This window comes from Phaethon aethereus (assembly GCF_964289735.1).
Source record: "Phaethon aethereus genome assembly, chromosome: 3".
NCBI classification, from domain to species: domain Eukaryota; kingdom Metazoa; phylum Chordata; class Aves; order Phaethontiformes; family Phaethontidae; genus Phaethon; species Phaethon aethereus.
The window spans coordinates 39,661,445-39,688,237 of NC_138576.1; the positions used below are offsets into that span (position 1 = coordinate 39,661,445).

Below are 26,793 nucleotides of genomic sequence, written 5' to 3' on the forward strand. Positions count from 1 at the left end.
ATTATCCCTGATGTATACAGCTTTGCATTAAGTTACAGAAACATGATCAATGTAAGGGGTAGGGAAAAATATCATGACACCCTCTTTGAATTTTGCAGGAGGACATTACATGCCAGACTTCAAACTGGGCCTGGAGGTGGTAGTGAGCAATCTGAGTTACCGCTGACAAATTTCTGCTTGTTAGTGGATTTTTTGTTGGATATAGTTTCTTTGGTAAGAACTGCTTTATTTGTTGCTAGTACTGGGATTCTGTGTGTATATATATATGTAGCCTACAGATGTAGTATATCTATCTATCTACCTAGTATTGTTTTTCCTGAAAATATATTGCCATAAATTGGTGGACACCCTTAGAAGAAGTTTTGCTTTCACTGTATGATTCCTGATAGAATGGTTGGATATAACTGAAGTGGGTTTTATGATGGCTTATACCTGGAAATTTTTGTCTGTCCTAGATTTTTTTTCTAAAAGTACACTGTATTCATTACAAGTATAGTCTTTTGTAGTTTGATATGTTAGTTTAGATGTGCAGCTTTCTTCCAAGGCTCTTTTAAATGGCATGATAAGATGTATCTTCTTTTTCTGTTGGCATTGCTTAATGTAGCAGAGACTGTTGGAACTGTTTTTTCTATACCTGTCTTTCCTCAATTCTTTGCTTTCTCATTTCAAAGCCTACTAGAAGTATGAGAGTGCTGTGTCAGGTATGGCAATCAGCCTGTTTTCCCTTTCATTCTTGAATTAATATAATAAGTTTATTAAAATAATAGTAGTAGCATTCTTTAGCCTTATGTTTTGTAACGTGTTTGTCATGTAATGAACAAGATGTAAAATTCTGAAAAAGAGCTAAATATATTTCTACTTGTTGGTTAGCCAACTGTAAAGTTAATTTTGTAACTTTTTAGTAAGTAAAGCATGAATTTTTTATCTTGGATATTAAGATATTAATTTTCTTTTTTCTATGTTCCATATGTTTAGAACACAGCTAGAGCAAATGATAGGCACCACTGTTACAGAAGATAACTTTCAGGGTGGAATTTGGTGTTGCAACTAATGAGTTTTACTATTACTTTGTTAGGAGACTTACATTGAAATACAAACCGAACACTTGCCCCAGCTGTTGCTCAGGATGATTTCTGCATTGACGAGCCATCTTCATACTTTACACTTGTCTGAGCTTACTGATTCTCTCAGACTCTGCTCGAAGATCCTTAGTAAGGTTCAACCTCCATTGCTCTCTGCTGGTACAGATGGTGTCTTGCAGCTTCCTACGGGACACAGCAGCTCCATCAAAGAATGGGAAAATAAAAAGGTAACTGATTATGCTTTGCAGCATCTTGGAAAAATACTTTTTGTGTGGAAAGGAAAAGTGGGATTTCTAAGTCTGCTGAACCACCTACAAGTCTTTGGTTAGATTTAGTTTAATATACAACAATACGCATGAAACTTGGATCATCAAAAGAAAGTGTGCACTTCATTGTGGTAAAAGGTCTTGATTCTTAAGGGTTTTTATCTAGATTTAATATTATACATGTATAAATCACTTCAGAATCAGGGCCCAAGAATGAACTAATCAACTAAGGTTTGAAGTTGTAATGCACTTCCTGAGTCTGATCATATAGAATAACTGGACTCAGAAGAATTCTCCATTTTGATTATGTATTGGGCATATGTAAATTCTTTCACCCAATTTATGTGCATCTTATTAATACTCATCAGTTATTTTACTATCACTGTTAGGTTCTGAGAATCATTTAATAAAGAAATAGAATAAACAAACCAGCCATCAGCTCTTTCTTTCTTAACATTGTCTAGTTTGGTGTACACAGCCATGGCTCTATAAGGTGTGTTAAGTGACATGCCCTGAAATCCTTGTTCTCCAGCTGAAGAAACTGGAGGAACATCATAGAATAATTTAGGTTGGAAGTGACAGTTGCAGGTCACTGTTCAAAGCAGAGCTGATTTCAAACTTTGATTTTGCTTTAAAGCTACGTCAGGTCACTCAGGATCATATCCAGCATAGTTTTGAGTATCTCCAAGGATGAAGATGCACCAACTTCTTTGTAGAGCTTGTCTGTTTGCGTTGTGTTATTTAATCAGAATTTCCATTGTTGCAGCTTGTGTTTGTTGCCTCTTGTTCTTTTGCTGTGGATTTCTGAGCATGCCTCTCTCTTTTCAACTATCTGATGGGAAGTCACAGATAGCAATAAAGACACCTTCTCCCGCTCCACAATTCTTTGCATTCTTTTTCTTAAGACTGAGCAAATCCAACTCTCAGCTTTCTGTCTATGTTGGGTGTTCCTGTGGTGGCCCTCCACTGGACTTACTCAGTACATCAATGTTTGGTTTGCACTAATAGGTGCAAACTGGACATACTATTCCAGATGTGGTCTTAAAACTGCTGAGCAGAGGTGACTAATCACTTCCCTTGACTTGCTGGCTATACTTTTGCTAATACGGTCCTGTATGTGGTTGTCCTCCTTCACCAGAAGGGTCCACTGCTGTCTTCACCTTCTCCGTTAGGACTCCAGTATCCTTTATGCAGGATCCTATCCTTATTCTTTCCAGCCAGCTGATACCTGACAGTTTTTGTTCTTTTGCCTTTTTTTTAATGAAACCTGTTTTGATTGAATGATGTTGCCCTTTGAACCTTAAATAGCCTTTTTCTTTCAATTACCACTAACTTATATGTGTCCATGGCTTCCATTAAGAGATAGAGTGAAATTAATTACCATGTTTCTGATCTCTTTTACATTGTATTTTATAAGACAGGGTCATCCTTTATGTCTTTCCAAGTTTTTTACTACCTATTAACACAGGAGATACGTGTTATTAGTTTTCAGTGAAAACTATCTCAAATTTTCATTTTCATTCTTACTCCATCTCTGGTAAAGCAAGGTGTAATTCACCATATATAATGATGTCTATGTTTTTATTTATTCATGAAAAAGTTAATCAGATTTTTAGATATGCTCAAATTCTGCATTTAAGACAGCCAGTGATTAGGATGTCAGACAGCAAGACAGCTTCTGAGACTGTTAGATCTCGAGTAACATCTGCCATTGCCGGTAAGATAGCCAGATGAGAAGTATGTGGACATGTTCTTTTACCTGCATTTACTCACGCAGATCCATGCATTTCTGTTTCAGTTGTTTCCCTGTTCACCTCAGATTCTCACCAGGAAGCAAAGACTGTGCTACCAGTTACCAGCAAGGTTGTAGGGGGTTAGAGCAGCCCAGAAAGCTACTATGGGTTCTTTTTGAGTAGAAGTCATTAATCAGATTGGTGCATATGCTGAACTGATGAAGAATTAAGGCAGGCAATGAGTCATGAAGAACTGTTGTTGCTAGAGCAACTGTTCTTTCTTGTTTCCAGGAGATTATTTTTTTTCTTTATATTTGCAAATGATTAGTAGTTTTGAAATGAAAATTTATTTCTTCTTTTATAATTATAACTTTGTATTTGAAAGGAATCCCCAATTTCCAAACCTTGGGACTGGTATATAAAAAGAAAGATGCTAGTTAAAGTTGTACTATATATACATCTATGAATTAAGATTCCATCCACATTTAAGAAACAATTTCTTAAGTCAAAGAGCATAACTTTTATTGAGAAGTTGAGCTGGCTTTATTAGTATAAATGTGGAGGTGGGAAACATGTTTTTAAGGTTATGAAAGATTTTATTCTTCATTTACAGCTCCACAGTTCACTTCTTTAAGGTGTTTTGACAACTTTATAGTTATAATGTTAAATAACACTGATCCTGCCTTCCTAATGAGATGAGACTTTAATAGTTGCGGTTCTTCTATCAGTGATATACCTAGACCGTCTATCAGTAATATATCTAGACAGTTACAAGGTTAAAATAATTAATATCTAATGTAATTATTTACTTGTGCCGTGGGAACTTCAAAAACGTGATCAGGGAAGTGTATACTTTTTCCTACTCTCTCAAGCCTTTCCTTTCTTCTTGGCTGACATCTCCTTTTTGTCTCCTTTGCCTGCAGGCATTTTTTACTCCTTTATGACTGCAGATTTATGATTTCTGATTAACAGATAAATATCTTGTCTGTTTATAGAAAATGCTAAAATCTAAAGTTATTAGAAGAATCTTCCTAGCTACAGTGACCATAAGCAACATAGTTCAATGTCCTGCTTCCTGCTGGAAGTGAGGGGTTTTCTTTTGATGTATGAATATTTTCGTTTATCATGATGTATAAATTAATAATACCTATACCTATGCATTTCAGCATTCTTTCACAAAAAATAGACATGATTATGATATGAAGAAAATGTTAAAAGCAATAATATTTAAAGTATTTTACTTGATAAACAATGTTTTTTTTAACAGTTAGCTTGGCCTGGCAAGCTTACTGAAATGCCGGACGTCGTTTTCCATAAGATGTATTTATAATAATAGATTTTAAACAGTGCAATAAAATTGTTGCTTTTAAATGAAGCAAATAAATGTTTTCTCACTAGGAGCTAAATAACCTATTTTGAACAGTCATTAAACTTTTGTCTCACGCAGGTGCCATCAGTTTCACTTGAAAATCCTAATGATGTGTTTGAAGATGGTGAAAATCCTCCAAGCAGTCGATCATCAGAAAGTGGATTCACTGAATTTGTACAATACCAGGCAGATACAACTGATGACATTGATAGAGCACTGAATGAAGATCATGGTGTGCCTGGCATTCCTATTATTGGTAGCACATCCTCAGAGACTGAGACAGCATCAACTGTGGGATCTGAGGAAACCATTGTACAGCCTCCTTCCATAATGACACAGGGAACAGCAACTCGAAGTGGGAAAACAATCCAAAAGACTGCAATGCAGTGCTGTTTGGAGTATGTCCAACAGTTTTTAACCAGATTTATCAACCTGTATATCATTCAGAGTAATTCCTTGTCTCAGCCCTTAGGGGCAGAGCTTCCAGTGGACCCCACTAGAGAGCAAGGACAGACCACAAAATGGGACAGAGAATCACAAGTTGATGCTAAGGTGAAGAAAACAAACAAGAAAAAAACACCGAAAGAATACCTTTCTGCCTTTATTGCTGCTTGTCAGTTGTATCTTGAATGTTCAAGCTTTCCTGTTTACATCGCTGAAGGAAACCGTACTTCAGAATTACATCCCGGGAAGCCTGAAGTTGGTAAGCTGCACTCTTCTTTGTTCTTTGCTTTTAAAATATTAATTTTAAAATATTTTTCCCCCAAGAAAAATTAAAGTAATAGCAACACACACACAAAGCATGAATACTGTTTACTGTTCCTCTCAGAAGTGTAAGTATCCTTCTGTATCAATTAGTTTGCTTTTTGGAAACTAAACTGTTTTCTTATAGATTTTAAGACTATCGCTGGCATGGGATTTGACACCAATTAATATTGGTGTGACAAATATAAATTGTGCAAACTGAAGCCTGAGAGTAGAATCTAGATTTTTGTATGTTCCTGTTTACTTTATGCATCCACGATGTTTTCTTTGTCATAATTTGTAATAACCACAGTTGACATCAAGAATGTTTCTAGCTTCATTTTAGCAGTTTTGTATTGATGTGCACATTGATCACTTTGTGCAATACGTGGAAATTATAAGCTTCTGTCCAATAAAAATCATACCAGGTACAAAATTAATTAACTTTACTCCTATTAAAGGAACAGTTCTTGCCAGGAATTCTTCTAGCTACAGTTGCATTAGAAAACAAAATAAAAATGGTGGGTTTTGTGAAGTATGGATGTGTTCACAGATAGATGAACACACTCAGATAGAGAAATGTGATTAAAATGTTGACAGTTCTGTACTGTAAAGTGTGACATTTTAGATGGGCAATCCTTTCTACAGTTTGAAGTCTTCAATTTACAGTTCTAATTTTGGCTCCACTTGTGGTCCGTAGCTTGAGAATTGCTGCCTTAAAATGACATCATGGTGTATATGCTTGGAGCATGCAAGAAATAGTTACATTCGTTTTGGCTACTGACACAGGTGTCTTCTGTGATTTTATTTTTTCTAGGAAACTTCATGGTTGCAGGTTTTGGTTCTTATCCACAACTTCTATATATAATTAAAATAACTATTATAATAATATAAAATCTATTAAAGGCTAAGTGGTGGGCACTGCTTGGAGATGAATACTTTTTTGGCTTTTGGAAACAAGCACGTTAAATTAACACGACCACTTCTTCTATTCTTGTAGTCTTTAAGACATGTTGTGTATGTTTTCATTATACAGCCAGGAGCAGAGCATAACTTTGTCTTTGAGATCCAGACACATCAAATATTTATGTCAGTTGAAGGCAGCTTGGTTACAGCTGTTTATTAATTAAGGTTATTAATTAAAGAATCCCAGAATCACTAAGGTTGGAAAGGACCTTCAAGATCATCCAGTCCAACCATTACGCAACACCACCATGTCCCCTAAACCATGTCCTGAAGCGCCACATCCACACATTTTTTTGAATACTTCCAGTGATGGTGACTCCACCACCTGCCTGGGCAGCCTGTTCCAATGCTTGACCACCCTCTCGGTGAAGAAATTTTTCGTAATATCCAATCTAAGCCTCCCCTGGCGCAACTTGAGGCCATTTCCTCTCATCCTATCACTAGTTAGTTGGGAGAAGAGACCAACACCCACCTTGCCACAGCCCCCTTTCAGGTAGTTGTAGAAAGCAATAAGGTCTCCCCTCAGCCTCCTCCAGACTAAACAACCCCAGTTCCCTCAGCCACTCCTCATAAGACTTGTTCTCCAGACCCCTCACCAGCTTCATTGCCCTTCTCTGAACACGCTCAAGCACCTCAGCATCCTTCTTGTAGCGAGGGGCCCAAAACTGAACACAGTATTCAAGGTGTGGCCTCACCAGTGCCGAGTCCAGGGGCACGATCACTTCCCTACTCCTGCTGGCCACACTGTTTCTGATACAGGCCAGGACGCTGTTGGCCTTCTTGGCCACCTGGGCATACTGCCGGCTCATATTCAGCCAGCTGTCAACCAGCACCCCCAGGTCCTTTTCCACCAGGCGTCTCTCCAGCCACTCCTCCCCAAGCCTGTAGCATTGCATGGAGTTGTTGTGGCCAAAGTGCAGGACCCTGCACTTGGCCTTATTAAACCTCATACAGTTGACTTCAGCCCATCGATCCAGCCTGTCCAGATCCCTCTGCAGAGCCCTCCTACCCTCCAGCAGATCAACACTCCCACCCATCTTGGTGTCATCTGCAAACTTACTGAGGGAGCACTTGATCCCCTCATCCAGATCATCAATAAAGATATTGAACAAGACCGGCCCCAGAACCGAGCCCTGGGGAACACCGCTTGTGACTGGCCGCCAGCTGGATTTAACGCCATTCACCACAACTCTCTGGGCTCGGCCGTTCAGCCAGTTCCTCACCCAGCGAAGAGTGAACCTCTCTAAGCCACGAGCCGCCAGTTTCTCCAGGAGAATGCTGTGGGAGACACTGTCAAAGGCTTTACTAAAGTCCAGGTAGACAACATCCACAGCCTTTCCCTCATCCACTAGGTGGGTCACCTGGTCATAGAAGGAGATCAGGTTGGTCAAGCAGGATCTGCTTTTCATGAACCCATGCTGGCTGGGCCTGATCCCTTGGTTGTCCTTCATATGCCCTGTGAGCACTCTCAAGACGAACTGTTCCATGATCTTCCCCGGTACAGAGGTCAGGCTGACAGGCCTGTAGTTCCCAGGATCCTCCTTCTGGCCTTTCTTGTAGATGAGTGTCACATTGGCAAGCCTCCAGTCTTCTGGGACCTCCCCTGTTAACCAGAACTGCTCATAAATCATGGGCAGTGGCTTGTCAAGCTCCTCCGCCAGGTCCCTCAGTACTCTCGGGTGGCTCCCATCAGGCCCCATAGACTTGTGGGTGTCCAGGTGGCTTAACAGGTCCTTAACTGTTTCCTCCTGGATTATGGGGGGGTTATTGTGCTCTCCATCCCCATCTTCCAGCTCAGGGGGCTGAATACCCTGCGGATACCTGGTCTGGCTATTAAAGACTGAGGCAAAGAAGGCATTAAGTACCTCAGCCTTGTCCTCATCCTTGGTGACAATGTTCCCTGCGATATCCTGTAAGGGATGGAGATTCTCCTGGCCTCTCTTTTTTTTTTTGTTAATATATTTGCAGAAGCATTTTTTATTATCCTTTATGACTGTGGCCAGATTGAGCCACCCAGCTGGGCTTTTGCCTTTCTAATTTTGTCCCTGCTTGACCTAACAAGATCCTTGTACTCTAAGTATAATTAATAAAGGATATTTGTGCTTCTATAACATGATCCTGAAAAATATGATTATGTATTTAGTTATTTATTTCCAAACACTAGCCTATAAATGAGTGTTGTGGGAGAAGGCTACATATATTTTTAAAATCATCTGTTTGCTTATCACTTTTCTGTGGATATAGCACATTTGATTATCACTGCCTTGTAAACTCTAAAGCAGAAAGCCTGTAGAGCTTGAGTAACATGTGCCTAGTATGAAAGCAGTGATTCTAGTAATTCTTTTCACTTCGTTAAATGTCTTGGACTTGCCTTGCTCGTTCATCATCTGAACCTTCCCATTTGTGATGTTGCATTTGCAGTGTGACTTTGAGGAATAAGCATAAATTGTAGGTGGCTGAAATCAATGGGAAGGATTTCGTTTCAGATGTAAACATCTGTGGTACAGAAAAACAGGGCGGACAGGAATGGGGCTGCCTAGCTGTCCCAGGAATCCTGCTTCCCATAACAGAATGTCAGTGGAACAGAGAATGGTGAATGAGAGAAGGTAGTTACCGTAATTCTCACACGAGCCTTTTCTTCATCTATTGATATGTTTTTCTACTGCAGAAGAGGCTTTTTTTTTTTTTTTTAAAGGTTCCTAAATTTGGAACATTTTTTTGAGGGGTTGTATTAGTGATGTGACCCAATTGCCTTTAATCAACAGTGAGAGTCATCAGTCTGTTTATTTGAAGGAGCCAAATTAATCTGATATTGATAGAACATAATTGTGCTTAAATTTTGCTGTATGCTTAACTACTCAGATAAACACGTGCTATTTTTAATTGAAGAAATCAAAAAGGGAGCTGAGTCAAGCTCAGAATAATGTTTATATCTGTAAACTCTAGAACATTATGTGGAATTGTTAGGTATATTTAGGCTCCAATTTACATTGCAAAATTAACTGTTGTGTATATAAACTAGAATTGTCCTTCTCTTAATTCTAAATAGATGCTGTATTTGTGCCTATTAAATAACACTTCTTCACTTGTGTCTGATTCTAGAAGCACTTGTCTATTTTAGGAACATGATCAATAGAATCCTTTTGAAATTTAAAAAAAAATTACTTTGCTACCCCTAAAATAAAAGGGTGCATTAGTCACTTGGAGAGTTGACTGCGAACTTCAGAGACACTTGTGTTATCAGGCCAGTGCATGGTATTACATGAGGGGACAGGAAGAAGGGGAAAACAACTGCCTGCAGTGAAGGCAGAGTATGATGTAATAGGATCAAGTTTCTGCCACCCAAAACATCAATTTTCACAGATATTTTTAATGTGTTGTCAGGAAAATACCAATATTTTTTGTCAGCTTAAACTTAGTCTATATATGTAAGTAATTCTGTATGTATGTATATTATAATGTCTGTATAATCTAGCATATTTTATAAATATATAATATTACTATATATATATAAATACTACAGATTTTTTCCAGACTACAGTGTTAAAACTTGATTCCTGGTCAAGAATTCCCTGCAGGAGGAAAGTGAATGAGAGGATGTGCAAACTACTAAAAGTAGTGTGAAATCAGGTGGATGCATTTCCATAAAATTTATCTCTTACTTGTTCAAATTTTCCTATTTATTTCTGGTTACTAAATGTTTTAAATGATACAGTATTGCATTCTTAATTAGATTATTTTAAAGATAGCGATACATCAAGGAGTACCTTTCTCCTGCGTACATTTTCCTAAATCCATACAACAGCCAGCTTGAAATATGAAAGATAAAGGACAATTGTGCATGTGGTTATGGGATATATAAGGAAAATTTCATAGTATTTAGAATTCTTAAATGAATGTATCATCTGTGATTTTTTTTTTTTTTTTTTTTTTTTTTTTTTTTTAAATTTCAGACTATGAACAAGTGCAGCCTCCACTGTGGCTACAGACTTTAATGAATGCTTGCAAACAAGCAAGTGATTTCAGTGTTCAGGGTGTTACTATTTCCCTTGTGATGGACTTGGTTGGATTGACTCAATCCGTTGCTCTGGTCACTGGAGAAAACCTGAACAGTGTGGAAACTGCTCAGCCTCTTAGCCCTAACCAGGGAAGAGTGGCTGTGGTCATCAGACCTCCTCTTACTCAAGGCAATCTGAGATATATGGCTGAAAAGACAGATTTCTTCAAGGTACAGTGCAGTATCTCATTGCTGTTTCCTTTAGACTTCTTTTCCTGGCTGGTGAACACTGACAGTCTTGACAACTTTACCATCCCTGGTATGGTAAACCAAATATTCTTGCTGGGTATTTTGATAACACTTGTAACCCATGTTAGACTCAAAATGAAAATACATCATAAGTTTTCCCTGTGATTGTTTTACTGAGTGCTTGGGTGAAAGTACTTGTTCAAATGAATTATTTTAAAATATAAATAAAACCTGATTGAATAACATAATTAATTAACAAAGGTATGAAACATAATGTGCCTCATGTAGGACTCTGGTAAACCACAATCTCTGCATTTGTGTAATTTATGTAAGAACTAATTTACAAAAGATAATCAGCAGCAGGGTATATTACATAATTAATTATATTTCAGTGAAAATTTATTTCTGGAGATACCTGTGAGCTCTGACTCCGAACAGGAATTTTTTATGTAGTATGTTATTGCAGTGTTTCAAATAACTGCTTATGTTCATATGAACAAAAAGGAACAGTTTTTTACAGATTGCCTGTTGGTCATATGGTGTCATCAGATGTAATGTCGCCCCTCATTGCATAGAGCTCAGCATAATCTAGAGCAAAACAAGGCATGATACTCATTCGCTTGTGTCTCTTGCAACTTTTATTTTCATGTACAAAGCATATAGCTTTAACTCTTTGGGACCAGTTGGGTGATGGAACTCCTCAGCATCATCAGAAGAGTGTGGAGCTCTTCTACCAGCTGCACAACCTTGTTCCATCTTCTAGCATTTGTGAAGATGTTATTAGTCAGCAGCTGACTCACAGAGACAAGGCAAGTTGTTCATATGTTTACTAAAAGATGAGTTAAGTATATAACTATAGAAATATTTAGAAAAAGGACTTGGTGCCTCAGAGGGGGGCATAAATAACTTCAGTATTGAAAAAATGTTGCCTTACACTGATTGTTTCAAACATTAAAAATATTCTTACCTTTTACTTGCATGCAGAACATAGATTTATCCACCCTCTGACACTGACACCCTCTTTCCTATGTTCCCATTCACAAGAAACGTTTAACCTTATGTCTGTAGTAGTTGAGCCCTGTTTTCATGACGTCTTGACATTTCACAAACCTATGAAAAGTGTTTGTAATGGTAGTAATTGAATATAGATTTTCTAGGTTCCATTCCAGTTGTCCTAACGACTCTTCTTTCCCTATACAGCTCCATCAAATTTAAGCACACTTTCTTTTGCTGTGCCCTAACCAACTGTAGTTCAGTCCTCTGGTGTGCTCCCTCCTGCATCTTGTCTAATAATTTGTCTTAATATAGCATCTAGACTTTCTGCTTCCTTTCCTTCACAGAACTTGAAGAAGCAACAGCCAGGTTATTGTCATCAACATGTCTTCTTCATAGTGGGGTTGGACTGCTGCTTTCTTAAGACAGTCATGTGTGGTCCCTTTTATCTTTCTATCCTTTTGCTTTCTATTTTCTCTTTCTCTCAGCTGAGGTGTCCTTACTGCCTTTCTCTTTGTGTCACCACCTTTTTGCAGTTTGAGATCTGTTTTCAATTCCTTTCCCTTTCTGTGAGACACATCCTAATGAATCTGCTGCATTTGATATTACTAATTTGCTGCTTCAGCCTTAATTCCATTTTTCTTCTAAGCAGCAGTGAATTGGGTTGGGTTTTTTTTGTCTTTCTGACTGTTTTTATGTATTATCTGATTCTGGCTCTTTTTGTAAGAGTTAACGTATATATAAGACAAAAGAGTGGCATGTAATAAATAAGATTTTATTTTATTTCCAGGTCCCAAGAGCTGTACTATGTATTTCTGAGCTCCATCTTCTGACACTTGTCTCACTTAATTATTTCCAGCTAAAGTGTTTCTGTGAGATTCTTTTCCCCTCTTGGGAAGCAGAGGAATTGCAATAACTAGATACTTCCAAAGAAGAGGCTTCTGTACAATTTTTCTCCAATCTTATGCAGCCTCTCTCTTCCCTAGTTAATCATCCTTGAAAGATTTGAATTCTGGCTGTTTCTGCCATGTTTGCCTATTCTAGAGGGCAACTAATAAACTGCTGTAACCGTAATTGCCAGTTTTCTGTGTATCTGTGTCTGTGGAAAATGTGCTTGCTTACTCTGCTCTGACTCTACTCTCACCAGCTGGGTTGTGAGTTGTCTGTGCATTTCTTTGCAGTATGGTACTGAGACCACTCTTTTTCTTGAAGGTCTTTGCTTTCCATCTCTGTCTCACATCAAAAGCCATGGACTATAATTTGAGCAGAACCTCTTGATTGATCAGAGTGCTGCTTCTTTGCCTCTGATAACACTGTTTTGGTTTCTTGTTATTACTTTGTCACTTGTCCTGTCTTCTGTTTTGTTACCACAGGTTATAATGCTTGCTCATGACCCAGCTTGGTGGATTTCTCCCATTCTTTATTGGTGCTCAAAGGTCTTTTACTTCACTGCTGGCTGTTTTTTTAGAATTGATCTTGGCTATCAGTTTAGCTAATGCAAATAAAGTAATATTTTCAAAATATTTTGAAGCTGGCAGATGTTCACATTGTTAGCAAATTGTGTTTCTTTTAGGTCTGTGATGAATGTCTGTGGTTTCATGCTAGACAAAAGGGGCATTCAGCATTCAGCAACAGACTTATGTAGGAGACTTTATCTTTTTATCAAAAGTTATGCTCTGCTTCCCAATCTATAAAGCACATGCTTAGCTTTTACTATTGTTAGTAGGAGTTCTACTTGTCATGACAGGTACTCTTCCCCCCCCCCCTTTTTTTTTTTTTTCACTTTTTTCACCCCTAGAAATTTGTTTCACATAGAGGCTGTCAGTTTGACATTTGAGTTGAGGCCTTTTGTAGTGCTTTAAATTTTTAGATATATGAACTGTTCACAGCCCCAACAGAATGAATAATAGGAAATTACTTGCTTATACGCTCTGGCAACTCATGCTTGTGTCACTTCAGAAGCAGTTACCTTTTTGCCTTTCTACCAGAGAGTAACCAGGTCAACAAATGTGAATGTGAGCCAGTCTGTCAATTGCTGCAGTTCACAGCTTGGCATATTGATAAAACTCACAATGATTTATAGTTTCACTTATTAGGCAGGTCTGTGAACTGCTGTGACTGTGGATGTGGCACTCGCTCATTTCTGACAACCTTACTGTGAAAACAGTGATTTCTTACATCTTCCCAGCGTGGATTGCAAGGGCTTACATGGAGTCATCTGTATGTGTTTGAAAATTGGTATTTTCACTCTTTATTCAGCAGATGTTAGTGAATTGGTTTGTGTAACTGTATATATTTTGCAGCAGTGTTGATTTTTCTTCCCTGTGAGAACCATATTTTTTTCTGAATGCATGTGATGCTTGCTTTACTTTCTAGAATACTGCTGTTTCTCTTGATTTTGTTTCTGATTGTGTTTTTGTGGTTCAGTTTGTGTTTGTGTGTGTGTGTTGGTTTTTTTTTTGTTTTTTTTTTAGTTTACATATGATGTGATCTGTTGTGTGTCCTTTCTGTAATTTTCAGTTTTTATAGCTTTTACTTCAAATGTTCATTATTCTGGCAGGTATTGTATTAGCTGTTGCAAAGCTTCTTAAGCTGTATGTTGTAAATTAAGTCTGGAAGTTTGCCAGGTTGTCACAGTGGTATTAACAGTTTTTAGTTTGGCCTCACTTTGGTTAGAGGTAAATACACTTACTATTCATTCCCTATAAGCATATATTTTAAGAACAAACAAGTGAAAATCTTCATCCTCTTGTCTCTGCTTATATAGTAATTTGGTTTAAGCCCTGATTATGTTTGAAAGTAATTTTGTTGTTTTATTCAATATAACCATCCTGATTGCTGTGCTTTCTTTGTTCACTCCTACAACTGCTTAGTAGCTTCCACGTCTCCTGGGTAAAGCTGTTTTTAATACATATACCCATGTATTGGTATCATAGCATGGCATTTACTATTGTTTACAGCCTTGCTGGAATAACTCTTTGCCTTGGTCAGCCACAGTAAAGAAAGAAAGGCATAAAAGTTGTTACTTTAATACCATTTTCTTCATTAAATATTCTGCATATTATTACTAGTCATTAGAAGTCCTTTGGGCACTAAGCATGTCCTATTTGTTCAAATAAAACTCTATAAAATAATAACCAACAATAACCAAATAAAAACCAGGTTCCAGAGCTAAATTTGGCATTCTAGTGATGAACTCTATCTACATCATATCTAGCCAGAAAATTCTTATCTCTCTTTCTAGCGAACTTATTTTCATTCCTTATTTCCATGGTTACTGTGTCTAATCCCATCATTCCAGATACTATCTCTAAAAATTTCTGTTCTTTCTCTGACTCTTCTCTCTGCCTCTGCATGCTTGAATTTCCATATTGAAAAGCTTGCATGTTTCTGCTCTCTCTTCATGATCTCTTCTAGTGCCTTGATAGATATAGATAAACTTACTGAAAACAGAGGTGTGCGACTTGTGAGACTAAAATAAGTATTATTCAAGCTGCCACATTAAATATTTAAAACTTTTTCAAGCAAAACTTTGAAACTAAGGCAGCCAAGGTCAAGATGGGGGAGAATCCTTTCATGCTACTAAATTCTTCGCAGAGACCTACTGTTGCCTATTACTGTTTTTAATATTTATTAGAAAATAGAATTTGAACACATAGTCAAAACTAATTTTAATGATTTCATTATATCTTCTAAGCTAGTTCCTAGTTCTTATCAGAGGCTGTTTCTGATAGATCTAACTTATAATTTGGTCCACAGAAAGTAAGAATGGAAGCTCATGCAAAGTTTGCAGTGCTATGGCATCTTACCCGTGACCTCCATATTAACAAGTCTTCTTCCTTTGGCCGTACATTTGACAGGTTGGTGATTGCAAGCATGATTTGTTTGAAATAATTTTGCTTCAAAATCTTTAATTACGTTATCCTGGCAGCATAGAGTGTTTAGAAATGTGAGAACTACAGTTGTAACTGTGAGAGCACGGAAGGAGGATAAAAAATTGTTTTGGTAGCTCTAAAGAGTAGGACAGGAATGGTCACATGATTCATTGACTATCACTGTGGTTAAAATATTTGTGCATATTGAACATAGTATCTGAGTTCTTGCTATCATTTGGTAAAAAAAGCAGGATAGAGAAGTCAACATACAAGTGAGTTATATGAAAATGGAAAGTAACAATAAACCTAAGAATACTGAAGAACAAAACTGCAAGTAAGCACTAAGATAGGAAAGATCTTTTGTTTAGCTGTGTGTTTTGTGTAAGATGTCATTTATGGCAAGCAGCAGAGGTTTTCTGTTTTACATGCTGGCATCAGACTACATTCTTAGAAAAAAATGAATGATCCAGACTCTGAACTAGTCTTGTCTTCCTCAGCTAGCACAAATGTTGTGGAAAAGTGCTTATTTAAATTTCCTGATGTATACTTAGGAAGCAGAGTAAAAAGGTTTTTATTTCTGTGGCTTGATACTGTCACTCATTGCAGAAGTGGTGATAAATTCTGTACCTAGAGCTAAGAGCTTATGAACATGCACTACTGGAGGATGTAAAACAGTTGGTAAAATTCAGAATCCAACATACATATTGTTTTTTCCCAAGTCTGGAAAGGATTCTAAAGGCTAAAAATATTAAAAGAAGAAAATAATGACAGTAGGAAGTGCTGAATTGTCAAGTATATTTCTCCTCTCCATTCGTGAAAAAAAGATCTTTGAACAAGTTTTCTCTTTTCCATGCATCTGTGTGAATTGGCTTTTAACGTTTTTTCTTTTTGTACTGCACTAGCACTTAGTAGGCAACCAAAGCTTGTTATACTAGTAGTTGTACAAATAATTGAACTGACTATATAACAGCTAGTATATTAGACCAGCTATCTTAAATGACTTTATTACTAGCTTTTCCTGGCCATTTCTTTGTTAGGCTAGACTAAAATATAAAACTTCAGGTTGCAAAGTTTGGATTCCAAAGAAAACACTGTTCTATATGGAGAAGACACTGGAGTATGTACTTACATGTTGAAATTCATCACATATCAGATTAAAATAGGATTATTCTGTGAGTAGTGTAGAATTTGTGCTAGGTTCATTCTTCTTTCTATTCTAGATCCTTGTTTATCATGCTGGACAGCCTTAATAGCTTGGATGGTTCTACATGGTCAGTGGGACAAGCCTGGTTAAATCAAGTGCTTCAAAGACATGATATTGCAAGGGTTCTCGAACCTTTGCTCCTACTGCTTCTCCATCCAAAAACTCAGCGAGTTTCTGTTCAGCGTGTACAGGCTGAATGTTGCTGGACTAAATCTCCCTATCATCCTGAAGAAGAAAATGAAAAGCACTTTATGCAGAAGTTTAGCTGTGCTGATGGTATGTACACAAGCAGTCTGTAGGAAGTTCCTTATTTCTTTATTTGTTATTTGCATGCAACATTAAAAACATAAAAATTTTTGAGGGTAACTTGTGAAACAAAGTGCTGGAATAGCTACTACTTATATGTACATTTGTGCATATGTGCATATAATTCAAGTTTGGGTGTCCCAACTGTCATTGAAGTCTTATTGTCCTCAAATTAAGATGATATGCAAGTATTTTAATGCAGAACATTTTCTTCTGTCTTGCTGAACTTCAGTAGAACTTAAGAATATGGCTTGAAGCTTAATCAAGAAATGAAATGCTTTTATGAACTGGGACCACTGGTGTAGGGCTGGCTGAAAACATACTAATAAGGTTTGAAGGTGTTTGCATGTATTGTGTAATTTTAGTGACATACTAATAATTCTTTCTTATGAAAACACAAGCAGTTAAGACTGCATAAGGGTTCATGGGAGAATCATGTTGTTTTGCTAAGGTCTACTCCTAAAGTAATCTGCTTCGGTTAGGTGAATGTGTGTCGTTTGCATATTAACATTATTTTTATTCTGCTGTGAAGTGGAAAGACACTATTTATCATGCATTTATAATTGGAAGTCTTGACAGTAGTTTAACTTCTAAATTTAAATTCTAAATTCTAAATTCTTATTCTGAAGAATAAAGTATTATGCATATAAAATTATCTGTGTTTTTCTTTAAGCATTTTGCCATGTGCCTGTAAGCCAAGGACAACTTATTATACCTAAAGAAGGCAATGAAAAACAGCTTGCTATGGATGAAATGGAAAACTTCAGCTTGACTGTCAACCCTCTGAGTGACAGGCTTTCCTTGTTAAGTACCAGCAGTGAGACCATACCAATGGTTGTGTCTGATTTTGACCTTCCTGACCATCAAGTTGAAATACTGCAGAGTTCTGACTCTGGTTGTTCTCAGTCATCTACTGGAGACAACATCAGTTATGAAGTGGAAACAGAAAGCCTGAGTGGTCAAGATAGCTCTCAGACTCTGCGAGAAGACTCACCTGATGAAATCGTGCAACAAGTGGTTACAGATCTTATATGCAAAGTTGTAAGCGGTCTCGGAGAAGAGTCTGAACCAGTTAAACATAGTCTACACTCTGAAGATACTTCATGTAAATTCAGTCCTTTGGATAACTCTGTAGAGGTGACAAAAAATGAAGATCAAAATATTCAAAGTAGTCAGAGTAGTTTGCTTAGTAATGACAGCTCCCAGCTGCTGTCAGCCTCAACTGAGACTGGACTTGAGAGCTTAAGAGATGAAATTTCAAGAAATAACTCTTCACCCTGTATTGCAGAAAGCCAGCAATCCCTCTCTGATCTCACTCTTGCTTCCACTGAATCAAAGTCCAGAAAACGAAGCCACAGTAGTATTCAGTTCAGCTTTAAAGGAAAGGTACCAGAAAAAGTGTCAGAAAAAGAAACAATTGTTAAAGAGGCTGGTAAGCAACCAGGTGCAAAACCTAAAGTGAAAATAGCCAAAAAGAAAGATGAAGAGAAGAAGAAAGCACAAACAGAAAAGCTTAAACAAACAAATGTCTTCTTTAGTGATGGTCTTGATTTAGAAAACTGGTACAGTTGTGGAGAAGGAGAAATTTCAGAAATAGAAAGTGATGTGGGGTCCCCAGGAATGCGAAAATCTCCCAACTTTAATATTCATCCATTGTATCAACATGTGCTGCTTTATCTCCAGCTGTATGACTCTTCGAGGACATTGTATGCTTTTTCTGCAATAAAAGCAATTCTGAAAACAAATCCTTCAGCTTTTGTAAGTGCTATCTCCACTACCAGTGTCAACAATGCATACACTCCTCAGCTTTCGTTGCTCCAGAATCTTCTAGCGAGGCATCGAATATCTGTTATGGGCAAGGATTTCTATAGTCACATCCCAGTTGATTCCAACCATAACTTTCGGAGCTCTATGTACATAGAAATTCTTATCTCCTTGTGTTTATACTATATGCGGAGCCACTATCCAACTCATGTTAAAGTAACCTCACAAGATCTAATAGGAAACCGTAATATGCAAATGATGAGTATAGAAATTCTGACACTTCTCTTTGCTGAGCTGGCAAAAGTGATAGAAAGCTCTGCAAAAGGCTTTCCTAGTTTTATTTCAGACATGTTGTCCAAGTGCAAGGTTCAGAAGGTGATCCTGCATTGTCTGTTATCTTCTATCTTCAGTGCACAGAAATGGCACAGTGAAAAGATGGCTGGAAAAAACATAGTGGCTGTAGAAGAAGGTTTCTCTGAAGACAGCCTTATAAATTTTTCTGAAGATGAATTTGACAGTGGTAGTACTCTGCAGTCCCAGCTTTTAAAAGTACTTCAACGGCTGATTGTGCTGGAACACAGAGTCATGACTGTGCCTGAGGAAAATGAAACAGGCTTTGACTTTGTCATAACAGACTTGGAGCACATTGGTCCCCAGCAGCCGATGACTTCTCTTCAGTATTTACATTCCCAACCAATAACCTGCCAAGGCATGTTTCTCTGCGCAGTGATACGAGCTTTACACCAGCACTGTGCCTGTAAAATGCATCCCCAGTGGATTGGCCTTATCACTTCTACGTTGCCTTACATGGGGAAAGTTCTTCAAAGGGTGGTTGTTTCAGTGACTCTTCAGCTCTGCAGGAACTTGGATAGCTTAATTCAGCAGTACAAATATGAAACAGGATTATCTGATAATAGGTATGTGTATGTAGAGGTGTATAATCTTTTTAAGCAGATTTGATGTGTGTGAATTACTTTACAACCAGATTAACCCATTTTTAAAAAATGAATCTCTTATTTTAGGCCTCTCTGGATGGCATCAGTCACTCCCCCAGATATGGTACTTACTTTATTAGAAGGGATCACAACAATAATTCATTACTGCCTCCTGGATCCATCTGCGCAGTATCATCAGGTAAACTTATCTGGGTGTCTGAGAGATTCCTATGCAGCACATGTCAAATTAAGGATTGCAGTTATGTTAGCAGATATGAAGATCTGAGTGGGAAAAATACCAAATATATTGTTTTAGTTATAAGTATGGGGTTTTTATTGATAATATACACATCTCAAACAGGAAAACACTTTTCTACTAATTATACTTTCACAGAAGAGTCTTAGATTTTTTTGCTTGTTTGTTTTGGTTTGTTTTTTGGGGTTTGTGGGTTTTTTTTGTTACCCTGAAGTAACTAAAGTAGGATTTCCTTAACTTTCAGACCTTTAAAATGCCACTGTTTAGAGCTGGCTTTGTTTTGTGGAACTTTCCAGGCTGATGTCTACTTCCCAGACTGATGGCTGGGACTGTGCAATCTTGGAATATATCAAAACATTCTTTTTCTGCTCCTTCTGTATATTCACAATTTGTCTTTTTAGTCACGCAATATTGTTAGATCTGGTGTTCTGAGCGTAGTCTCTGTTAGGAATTTGGCCTAGATTCTGCAAGAAAAGTTTTGTCCTGCTCTCTCTGCAATCTTGGTTTTGCTGTTTTTTTGTTCTTATACGCCTTTGTCTTCCATTCTTTTAAAAGTAACTGAAAGGTGTTTATTCTCTGTGCAAGTAAATTTTTGCCTAGAGTATTAGATACACTTAAAATTCTGAAATAATTGTTTTGCAAAGGTATAGGCCGATGGTACAAAATTGATTGTTGTAGACATGAGGCCTCACTTGTACAATACTGAATGTACTTTGAACATCTGAGTCAAAAGATTCTTTAACTATTATTTTTAATAGACTTAAAACCTGTACAAACTACAAGAATTATCAAAAAACTATTCTGAAAAAGAGTTAAGGTTGAAAGCTTCCATGTCCGTTAAGTCTCAATTTACACTATTTTACTTACGCTATTTATGTAGATATCTAATGCATTTTCTCCTCTCTACTCTTCAAATCCACTAGCTTTTAGTTAATGTAGATCAGAAGCACTTGATTGAAGCACGCAATGGGATCCTGTCTATCTTGCATATGATCATGTCTTCTGTGACTTTGCTGTGGAGCATCCTTCACCTTGCAGATTCTTCAGAGAAAACTGCTGCTGCTGCTGCTGCATCCATTACCACTATTAATCTTGGGTCAACAAAGGTCAGAATATCAGGGATAATATAATTTAAGTTGTTCATTAATACCTTTGACAAACTAAGTCCAATTTCATTCCCTTAAATGTAAATTGTCACTGTGCATGGGGAAATGTCATAGCAAATAGTGAGCTAGTAGTAGTAAAGAAGAGAACCTGAGAAGGGGTCAAATAAGACTGTGCTGAGAATGCTGCCTAGCCCTCTTATGGTAAGCAGTTCAAACTTCTTATACTTCACATTATTAAACAGGAAATTGTCATTTAAATTTGAAATGTTTTAAAATAAGATTTCCTCAGTCAATTTGAATACTATCAGATACTGTTTCTGATGGTGCCTTCTCTAAGACTTCATGTTTTACACAGACAGCATCCATGATCATTTGTGCTGCCCGTAGGGTTTCCTACTCACTGAAAGGAAGGGGGTCCATACTTGTTGATGACCTATAATATTATGCTGCTTCTGTGAAAAAAGGATAAGCTTTTTTACTCTGGTTAAATATTAACTCTTCTGTACATCTCAGCTTTTCCTTAATTTGGCCAAATCCGTAGTATTCAAAAGAGCATTCAACATGTCCTGTATATGAAAAAGTCCAGTTTGAATTCAGCTTGTTTGGTGTAGTATCAGGATAGGTTCTTTTACTTTTTTCACCTCATTACTTTTGTAGCTGGCTTAGAGTTTGGTGGATGTGGTTAAAAACACACAAAATTGTAGAACTCTACAGAATTGTCTAAGGTATAAACAGGCTTTTTAAGTTTCAGTACAACTAGGTTGCTTTAGCAACCACACTTTTGGCAAGTACATAAAGAGTGTAGTCAAGCTCTGGGATCGTATATAGCAGAGCAAGCTTAGATAATTTCTGCTGAAATATCTCTGACCAAAGTGAAAATGTCTTTCAGAAAACAGGTAGAAAGTGCATTTTTGTCTGAAACCTTCCTGTCATAGGAAACAGGTCAAGAAGACAGCTCAGGCAATACATTTCCTGACCTAAGCATGCCTCAATAACTTCTGACATGCTTAAAAAACACATCATTAAGAGTTTCAACAGGGAATATATCAGTCTCCCAGAGTAGCGTGTTTGTTTCTTTTAGGATTTCCCTACCACCACTACTTCTTAATCTTTGTCTCACTTGCTACAAAGTCAGTCCATCACTATTTGTGGCAGACATGAACATCATCTTCCTTTCTTCTTCGTAATTACTTTGTACACATTTGGTAGCTGTTATATTTCCACTTATTTGTTTTTCTCCTGACTATATACAAACACATTTCTGTCCCTTCTTGTAGGTCATGTTCCATAGCACTAATCTTTCATTTTATAGTTGGAGTTCTGTCAGTTTGTGGTACATTTCTGGAAGTAAGGTGTCCAAAAGTGGGCATAGTATGCGATATCTTCTTTCAGGGGAGGTATTTAATGCCTTTCATGAGGTGTTACTATTTAGGAATGCTCTTTTCCCCTTCCTTGCAAAGTCATCATGGTGAGTGTGTGATCCACTATGATCCCGAGACTTTTTTTCTCTAGCACCGCTATCTAAATAGTTTCTCATCCTGAATCACTAAATTTGTTCATCCCTACCTTTGCATGCAAAGATCAAGCCTTTATTGCAGCTTTTCTTTTTTCAGGATGCTTTTTGAGTTTGTCAGATCAGTTTTAGTTCTGTACTTTTCTATGAGTTGCTGCCCACTTCATTACCGTTCGCAAATTTAACAAGTGTATTTTATCTTCCCTTGTCTCAATCATGAATAAAATGATTGAAGAGTACCAGATGTAGAACAGAGCTTTATGAACCCTCTGAGTACATCCTTCCATTTTTATAATAGTGACAGTTACCATCCAAGCATGGCTTTATAGCTAGCTGTTTTGAACATAATGCTGAGGTGCTTATTTAAAGGTGTATGTGTTCTGCTTCCACATTTCAGAATTTGAGGCAGCAGATTCTCGAACTTTTGGGTCCAATTTCAATGAATCATGGCGTTCACTTCATGGCTGCTATTGCATTTGTGTGGAATGAAAGGAGGCAAAATAAAAATACTTCTAGGACAAAGGTATGTTTATACTATGGTGATCACTTCAAATAGTGGTAATAGCTTTAAGTGATTTAGAAGCAGTAAGGAGAAAATTCAGCCATTCCAGTGGGAAAAAAAACAACCATATTATGAAATATGGAGAATGTTTATGTTATATTTCTAATTAGCAACTGTACTGTCAGGGAGCTACCAATTTATTTTAGAATGGGATAATCTTCCTGAATTCTTTAGGAAAAGAATAAGTGATTCCAAGACTCTAGAGGAACTGTTAGTTACTAACATTTCAATCTCAGGAGGCCAGCTCCTTTAATTTTGGCATTGGCATTGTCTGTGATGATAATCTGTGATGTACATTTGATTCTTTTAGGTTATTCCTACAGCGGGTGAAGAACAACTTCTGCTGGTTGAGCTAGTTCGCTCTATCAGTGTTATGAGAACGGAGACTGTTATACAAACAGTGAAAGAAGTTTTGAAGCAGCCTCCAGCCATAGCAAAGGATAAGGTATGAAAACTGTAGGGATGCTATTGATTTGATATCCTCTTACTGAAGCTTAGAACACTGATACGGATACTTCATTCACAAATTATGCCGCTGCTCAGTACAGTGTGAAAATTTTCACAGTATCTAATAGATGGATGAACTTTTAGAGGAAGTCATACCTCAAGTCATTACCATTTACTGAACAACTCCACAATCCTGTTTACTGCCTCTGTACAAGATCGTGTTTTGTGAGGAAAGGCTGCTTACGTGAGGGGATCGGGTTGATTTTTTTTTCATCTGGGAAAGGGAAGTGGGGAAAAGAGACAATAAAAAAAACAGAGAAGAATATAGAGAGATGCCTAAATGGACATTTGTAATATCCTCTTAATGAATTAAGCTATATCTTCAGACACTGCAGTAACATTATAACATTGTCAGTTTTGTCCTGGCAGATGAGGAGGGAGGAAAAAAAAGAAGTCACTTTCTTCTTCCTGATGACACAGGTTTTGTATTTTTTTCTAGAAACATCTTTCACTGGAAGTCTGCATGTTGCAGTTTTTCTATGCCTACACTCAAAGGTAAGACAAGAAGTTAAATTTTATTTCTGTCATCAAGAAGCAGATGGACAATTTGAATATTTTACATATTCTTATAATCCCTAGATTGAGAAATAGCCTGTGTAATATAAATCGTGAAGAAAGAATGGTTTTGAACTGTAGTTATCATAAAAAAGAAAGGGATTTATTTTGTGAGTTCCCTAGTTCTGCATCACCTTTCTTCCCCCACCTAAAAATCCTGCAGGAAATCTGCTGCCTGCCCAAGGAAAGCTGATCTTAATCGTGCTGTAACTCATTGGTACCACTCCAACCTTGGACTGAAAAGCATGTCTTTTGAGTACATTGTTCTGCCTTTCTCCTTTCCTTAATAACTTGATGTATCCACCTAATATTAAATGAAAAACCAAAGAATATGTATGAATGTTGATTTACAATATCTGACAGGAGAATTGTGAGGCAGAAAGAAAATGGGGAATACCTGAGGGAGATGATGCTGTTTTCATTGCCACTGCTGCTCGCTCTCTCTTAGGATTCCAGTGACCAGCTTAGTAGATAGCTGGGCAGCACTGCTGCTTCTGTTAAAAGATTCCATCCAGGTTGGTCTTCCAGCTCCAGGACAATTCCTCATACTTGGGTAAGTGCTCTTGATATTTGCAATTTCCCAATAAGCTCAAATGTTAGTGTGTGAAATCATACTGAAGTGTTAGTGTCTTCAAATCTCTATCACGTAGTTTTGAGTGGTAGAGCTATTGTCTGAGTTCTGTGGATTTTATTCTTCTCTGAGAAATGGTTACATATACTAAATTTTATATTATGATATAAGCCACGATCTTACCTGACTGATTATTTGAGTGATTCAGGCTCTTTATACAGTAGGTTTGAGTTCCTGATTTTTCTTACAAAATACCTAAGAAATAGCCATTATAGTTATGTGTAGCTTTGCGGCCCACTAGAAAGGATTCATTCCCAGCATGAAAGCTGTTTGTGGAATGTTAGCAATAAAATGTTGAATATGATTTTCTGTATAAAGCTTCAAGGACCATTTTCCTAAATTTCTGGAATTTATCTTCCCTAGTAAACTGTCTCTAAAGATACTTTTCTGTACAGTCTAGTAAAAAATGTTCTTGATAAACTACTATGATATGAGCAAAATTAACTTAAAGTTGAAAGGATGTTTTCTAGAATATTGATAAGTAGCAATGACTGAAGGTTTAGTAAATAAGCATTGTGCACGTAAATTTCTTCAGAATTATCCTAGCTCTTAAAGTTACTGAATAATGTATTGTGAGAAGAAAATCCATATCCACTTCTATGTTTTTTCAGTGTTCTTAATGAGTTCATTATGAAAAACCCAAGCTTGGAGAATAAGAAAGATCAAAGAGATCTGCAGGTAAGAAATTTGTTGTATATATGTCTCTTCTGAAGATGTTGAACAATAAATGTTTGAATATACTAGAATTATCTGATATATCAGTTTAGTCTGAAATGACTCTCTAGTATCTTCTACTTCGTACTATTTATAATCTGTTGAAAAAGATCTTATTTTCTGTGGCATTATTAATCACTGATAATATAGAACAGAATTGATTTGAAAGCAGTTCTAATTAATTATTTATATAGATTTTCCAGAAAAACATGTCAGGATAACAAATACAACCCTTCTGCACAAAGTTCTTAAAATGCTTGTTTTTTTTTTCCTACCAGGATGTAACTCACAAGATAGTGGATGCCATTGGGGCAATTGCTGGTTCTTCCTTGGAACAGACTACTTGGCTAAGACGAAACTTAGAGGTTAAGCCTTCCCCCAAGATTATGGTTGATGGAAACAACTTAGAAACAGATGTTGAAGGTAGTTTAATTTTCATCTTTATTTTAAACAAAACATTCATTGTCAGGCCAAAATGATCAAAGAGGGTAGTTTTACTATATTTCAGTACATTAAAAATGCTTCATTGTTGCTCAGATGTTAGTATCTTACACGGTATTTCTGGCAAAGTCTGTACATCTTGAAAATACATGCTATTAAAATATGCTTGTAAGATAAATAATGGCTTAAGAAAACTAACATTGAACATTTTTTTTTATTATTATCTTCATTTAGATATGTTGTCTCCAGCAATGGAAACGTCAAACATAACTCCATCTGTTTATAGTGTCCATGCATTGACCTTACTTTCTGAGGTAAATGTCTCCTCAGATGTAATAAATACTGTCTTATAATAAACTTTTATATAGTGAAAAGCTTAGGACTAGAAGCTTGGGCAAAGAAATTTGATGAGGAACACTGATGTGAGTGGAATCTGGGTCCTGTCATGTAGCCATATATAAAACTTTGTTACTAACCCAGTTATAAAGATTCAGTGAGACGGATGAGGTGTAAAGCATGGCCTTTGAGATGTGTAGTATAGGAGACCTTTTTGGTGGCAAACTTTGTGTGTTGTTAGTGGTATGTGTTATTTACTGCTGATAATCGCAGTCAGTCTTTGATTTTTTTTGTTTGTTTGTAGCTTATTCTGTAGAATGCTTTGTCCAGAAGCTTATGCTTCTGTGTTTTTGCCTTAGTTTGTTTTAAAAATTATGGGGTCTTTATACCCTGGATTCTGTATAGTACCTTACTATACAGAATATAGAAATTTGATCACTTCTATCATGAACTTGAACATTCAGTAAAGGAATTATGCAAAAGAATGCTGAATAGTAGGTGAAAAGCAATTAAAGAACGCATGATAACATATCTTCTCTCCTTTTATAGGTCTTGGCTCATCTCTTGGATATGGTTTTCTACAGTGATGAAAAAGAGAGGGTTATTCCTTTGCTTGTAAATATTATGCACTATGTTGTTCCCTACCTCCGTAATCACAGGTATCTTCACAATTTATTGAATTGATGTAG

At 37.0% G+C, this 26,793-nt stretch overlaps 1 protein-coding gene across 4 annotated transcripts in view; it reads left to right on the top strand.

Annotated features, from left to right (window-relative positions):
* Positions 1-26,793, top strand: part of DOP1A (DOP1 leucine zipper like protein A) — a gene marked incomplete at its 3' end in the record, with an annotated part of 57,124 nt that overhangs the window by 17,926 nt on the left and 12,405 nt on the right. For 3 of the 4 annotated variants that reach the window (XM_081997842.1, XM_081997841.1, XM_081997843.1), the window contains exons 11-29: positions 99-213; positions 672-701; positions 1,076-1,309; positions 4,529-5,153; positions 10,114-10,388; positions 11,063-11,215; positions 15,159-15,259; positions 16,495-16,758; positions 17,480-19,465; positions 19,571-19,682; positions 20,663-20,845; positions 22,756-22,881; positions 23,231-23,365; positions 23,867-23,922; positions 24,431-24,535; positions 25,225-25,291; positions 25,606-25,750; positions 26,003-26,082; positions 26,654-26,763. In XM_081997842.1, coding sequence (XP_081853968.1) covers positions 99-213; positions 672-701; positions 1,076-1,309; positions 4,529-5,153; positions 10,114-10,388; positions 11,063-11,215; positions 15,159-15,259; positions 16,495-16,758; positions 17,480-19,465; positions 19,571-19,682; positions 20,663-20,845; positions 22,756-22,881; positions 23,231-23,365; positions 23,867-23,922; positions 24,431-24,535; positions 25,225-25,291; positions 25,606-25,750; positions 26,003-26,082; positions 26,654-26,763 — 4,902 coding nt within the window. The remainder of the gene's footprint in view (positions 1-98; positions 214-671; positions 702-1,075; positions 1,310-4,528; positions 5,154-10,113; positions 10,389-11,062; positions 11,216-15,158; positions 15,260-16,494; positions 16,759-17,479; positions 19,466-19,570; positions 19,683-20,662; positions 20,846-22,755; positions 22,882-23,230; positions 23,366-23,866; positions 23,923-24,430; positions 24,536-25,224; positions 25,292-25,605; positions 25,751-26,002; positions 26,083-26,653; positions 26,764-26,793) is intronic. The other variant, XM_081997844.1, reaches the window with a different exon arrangement.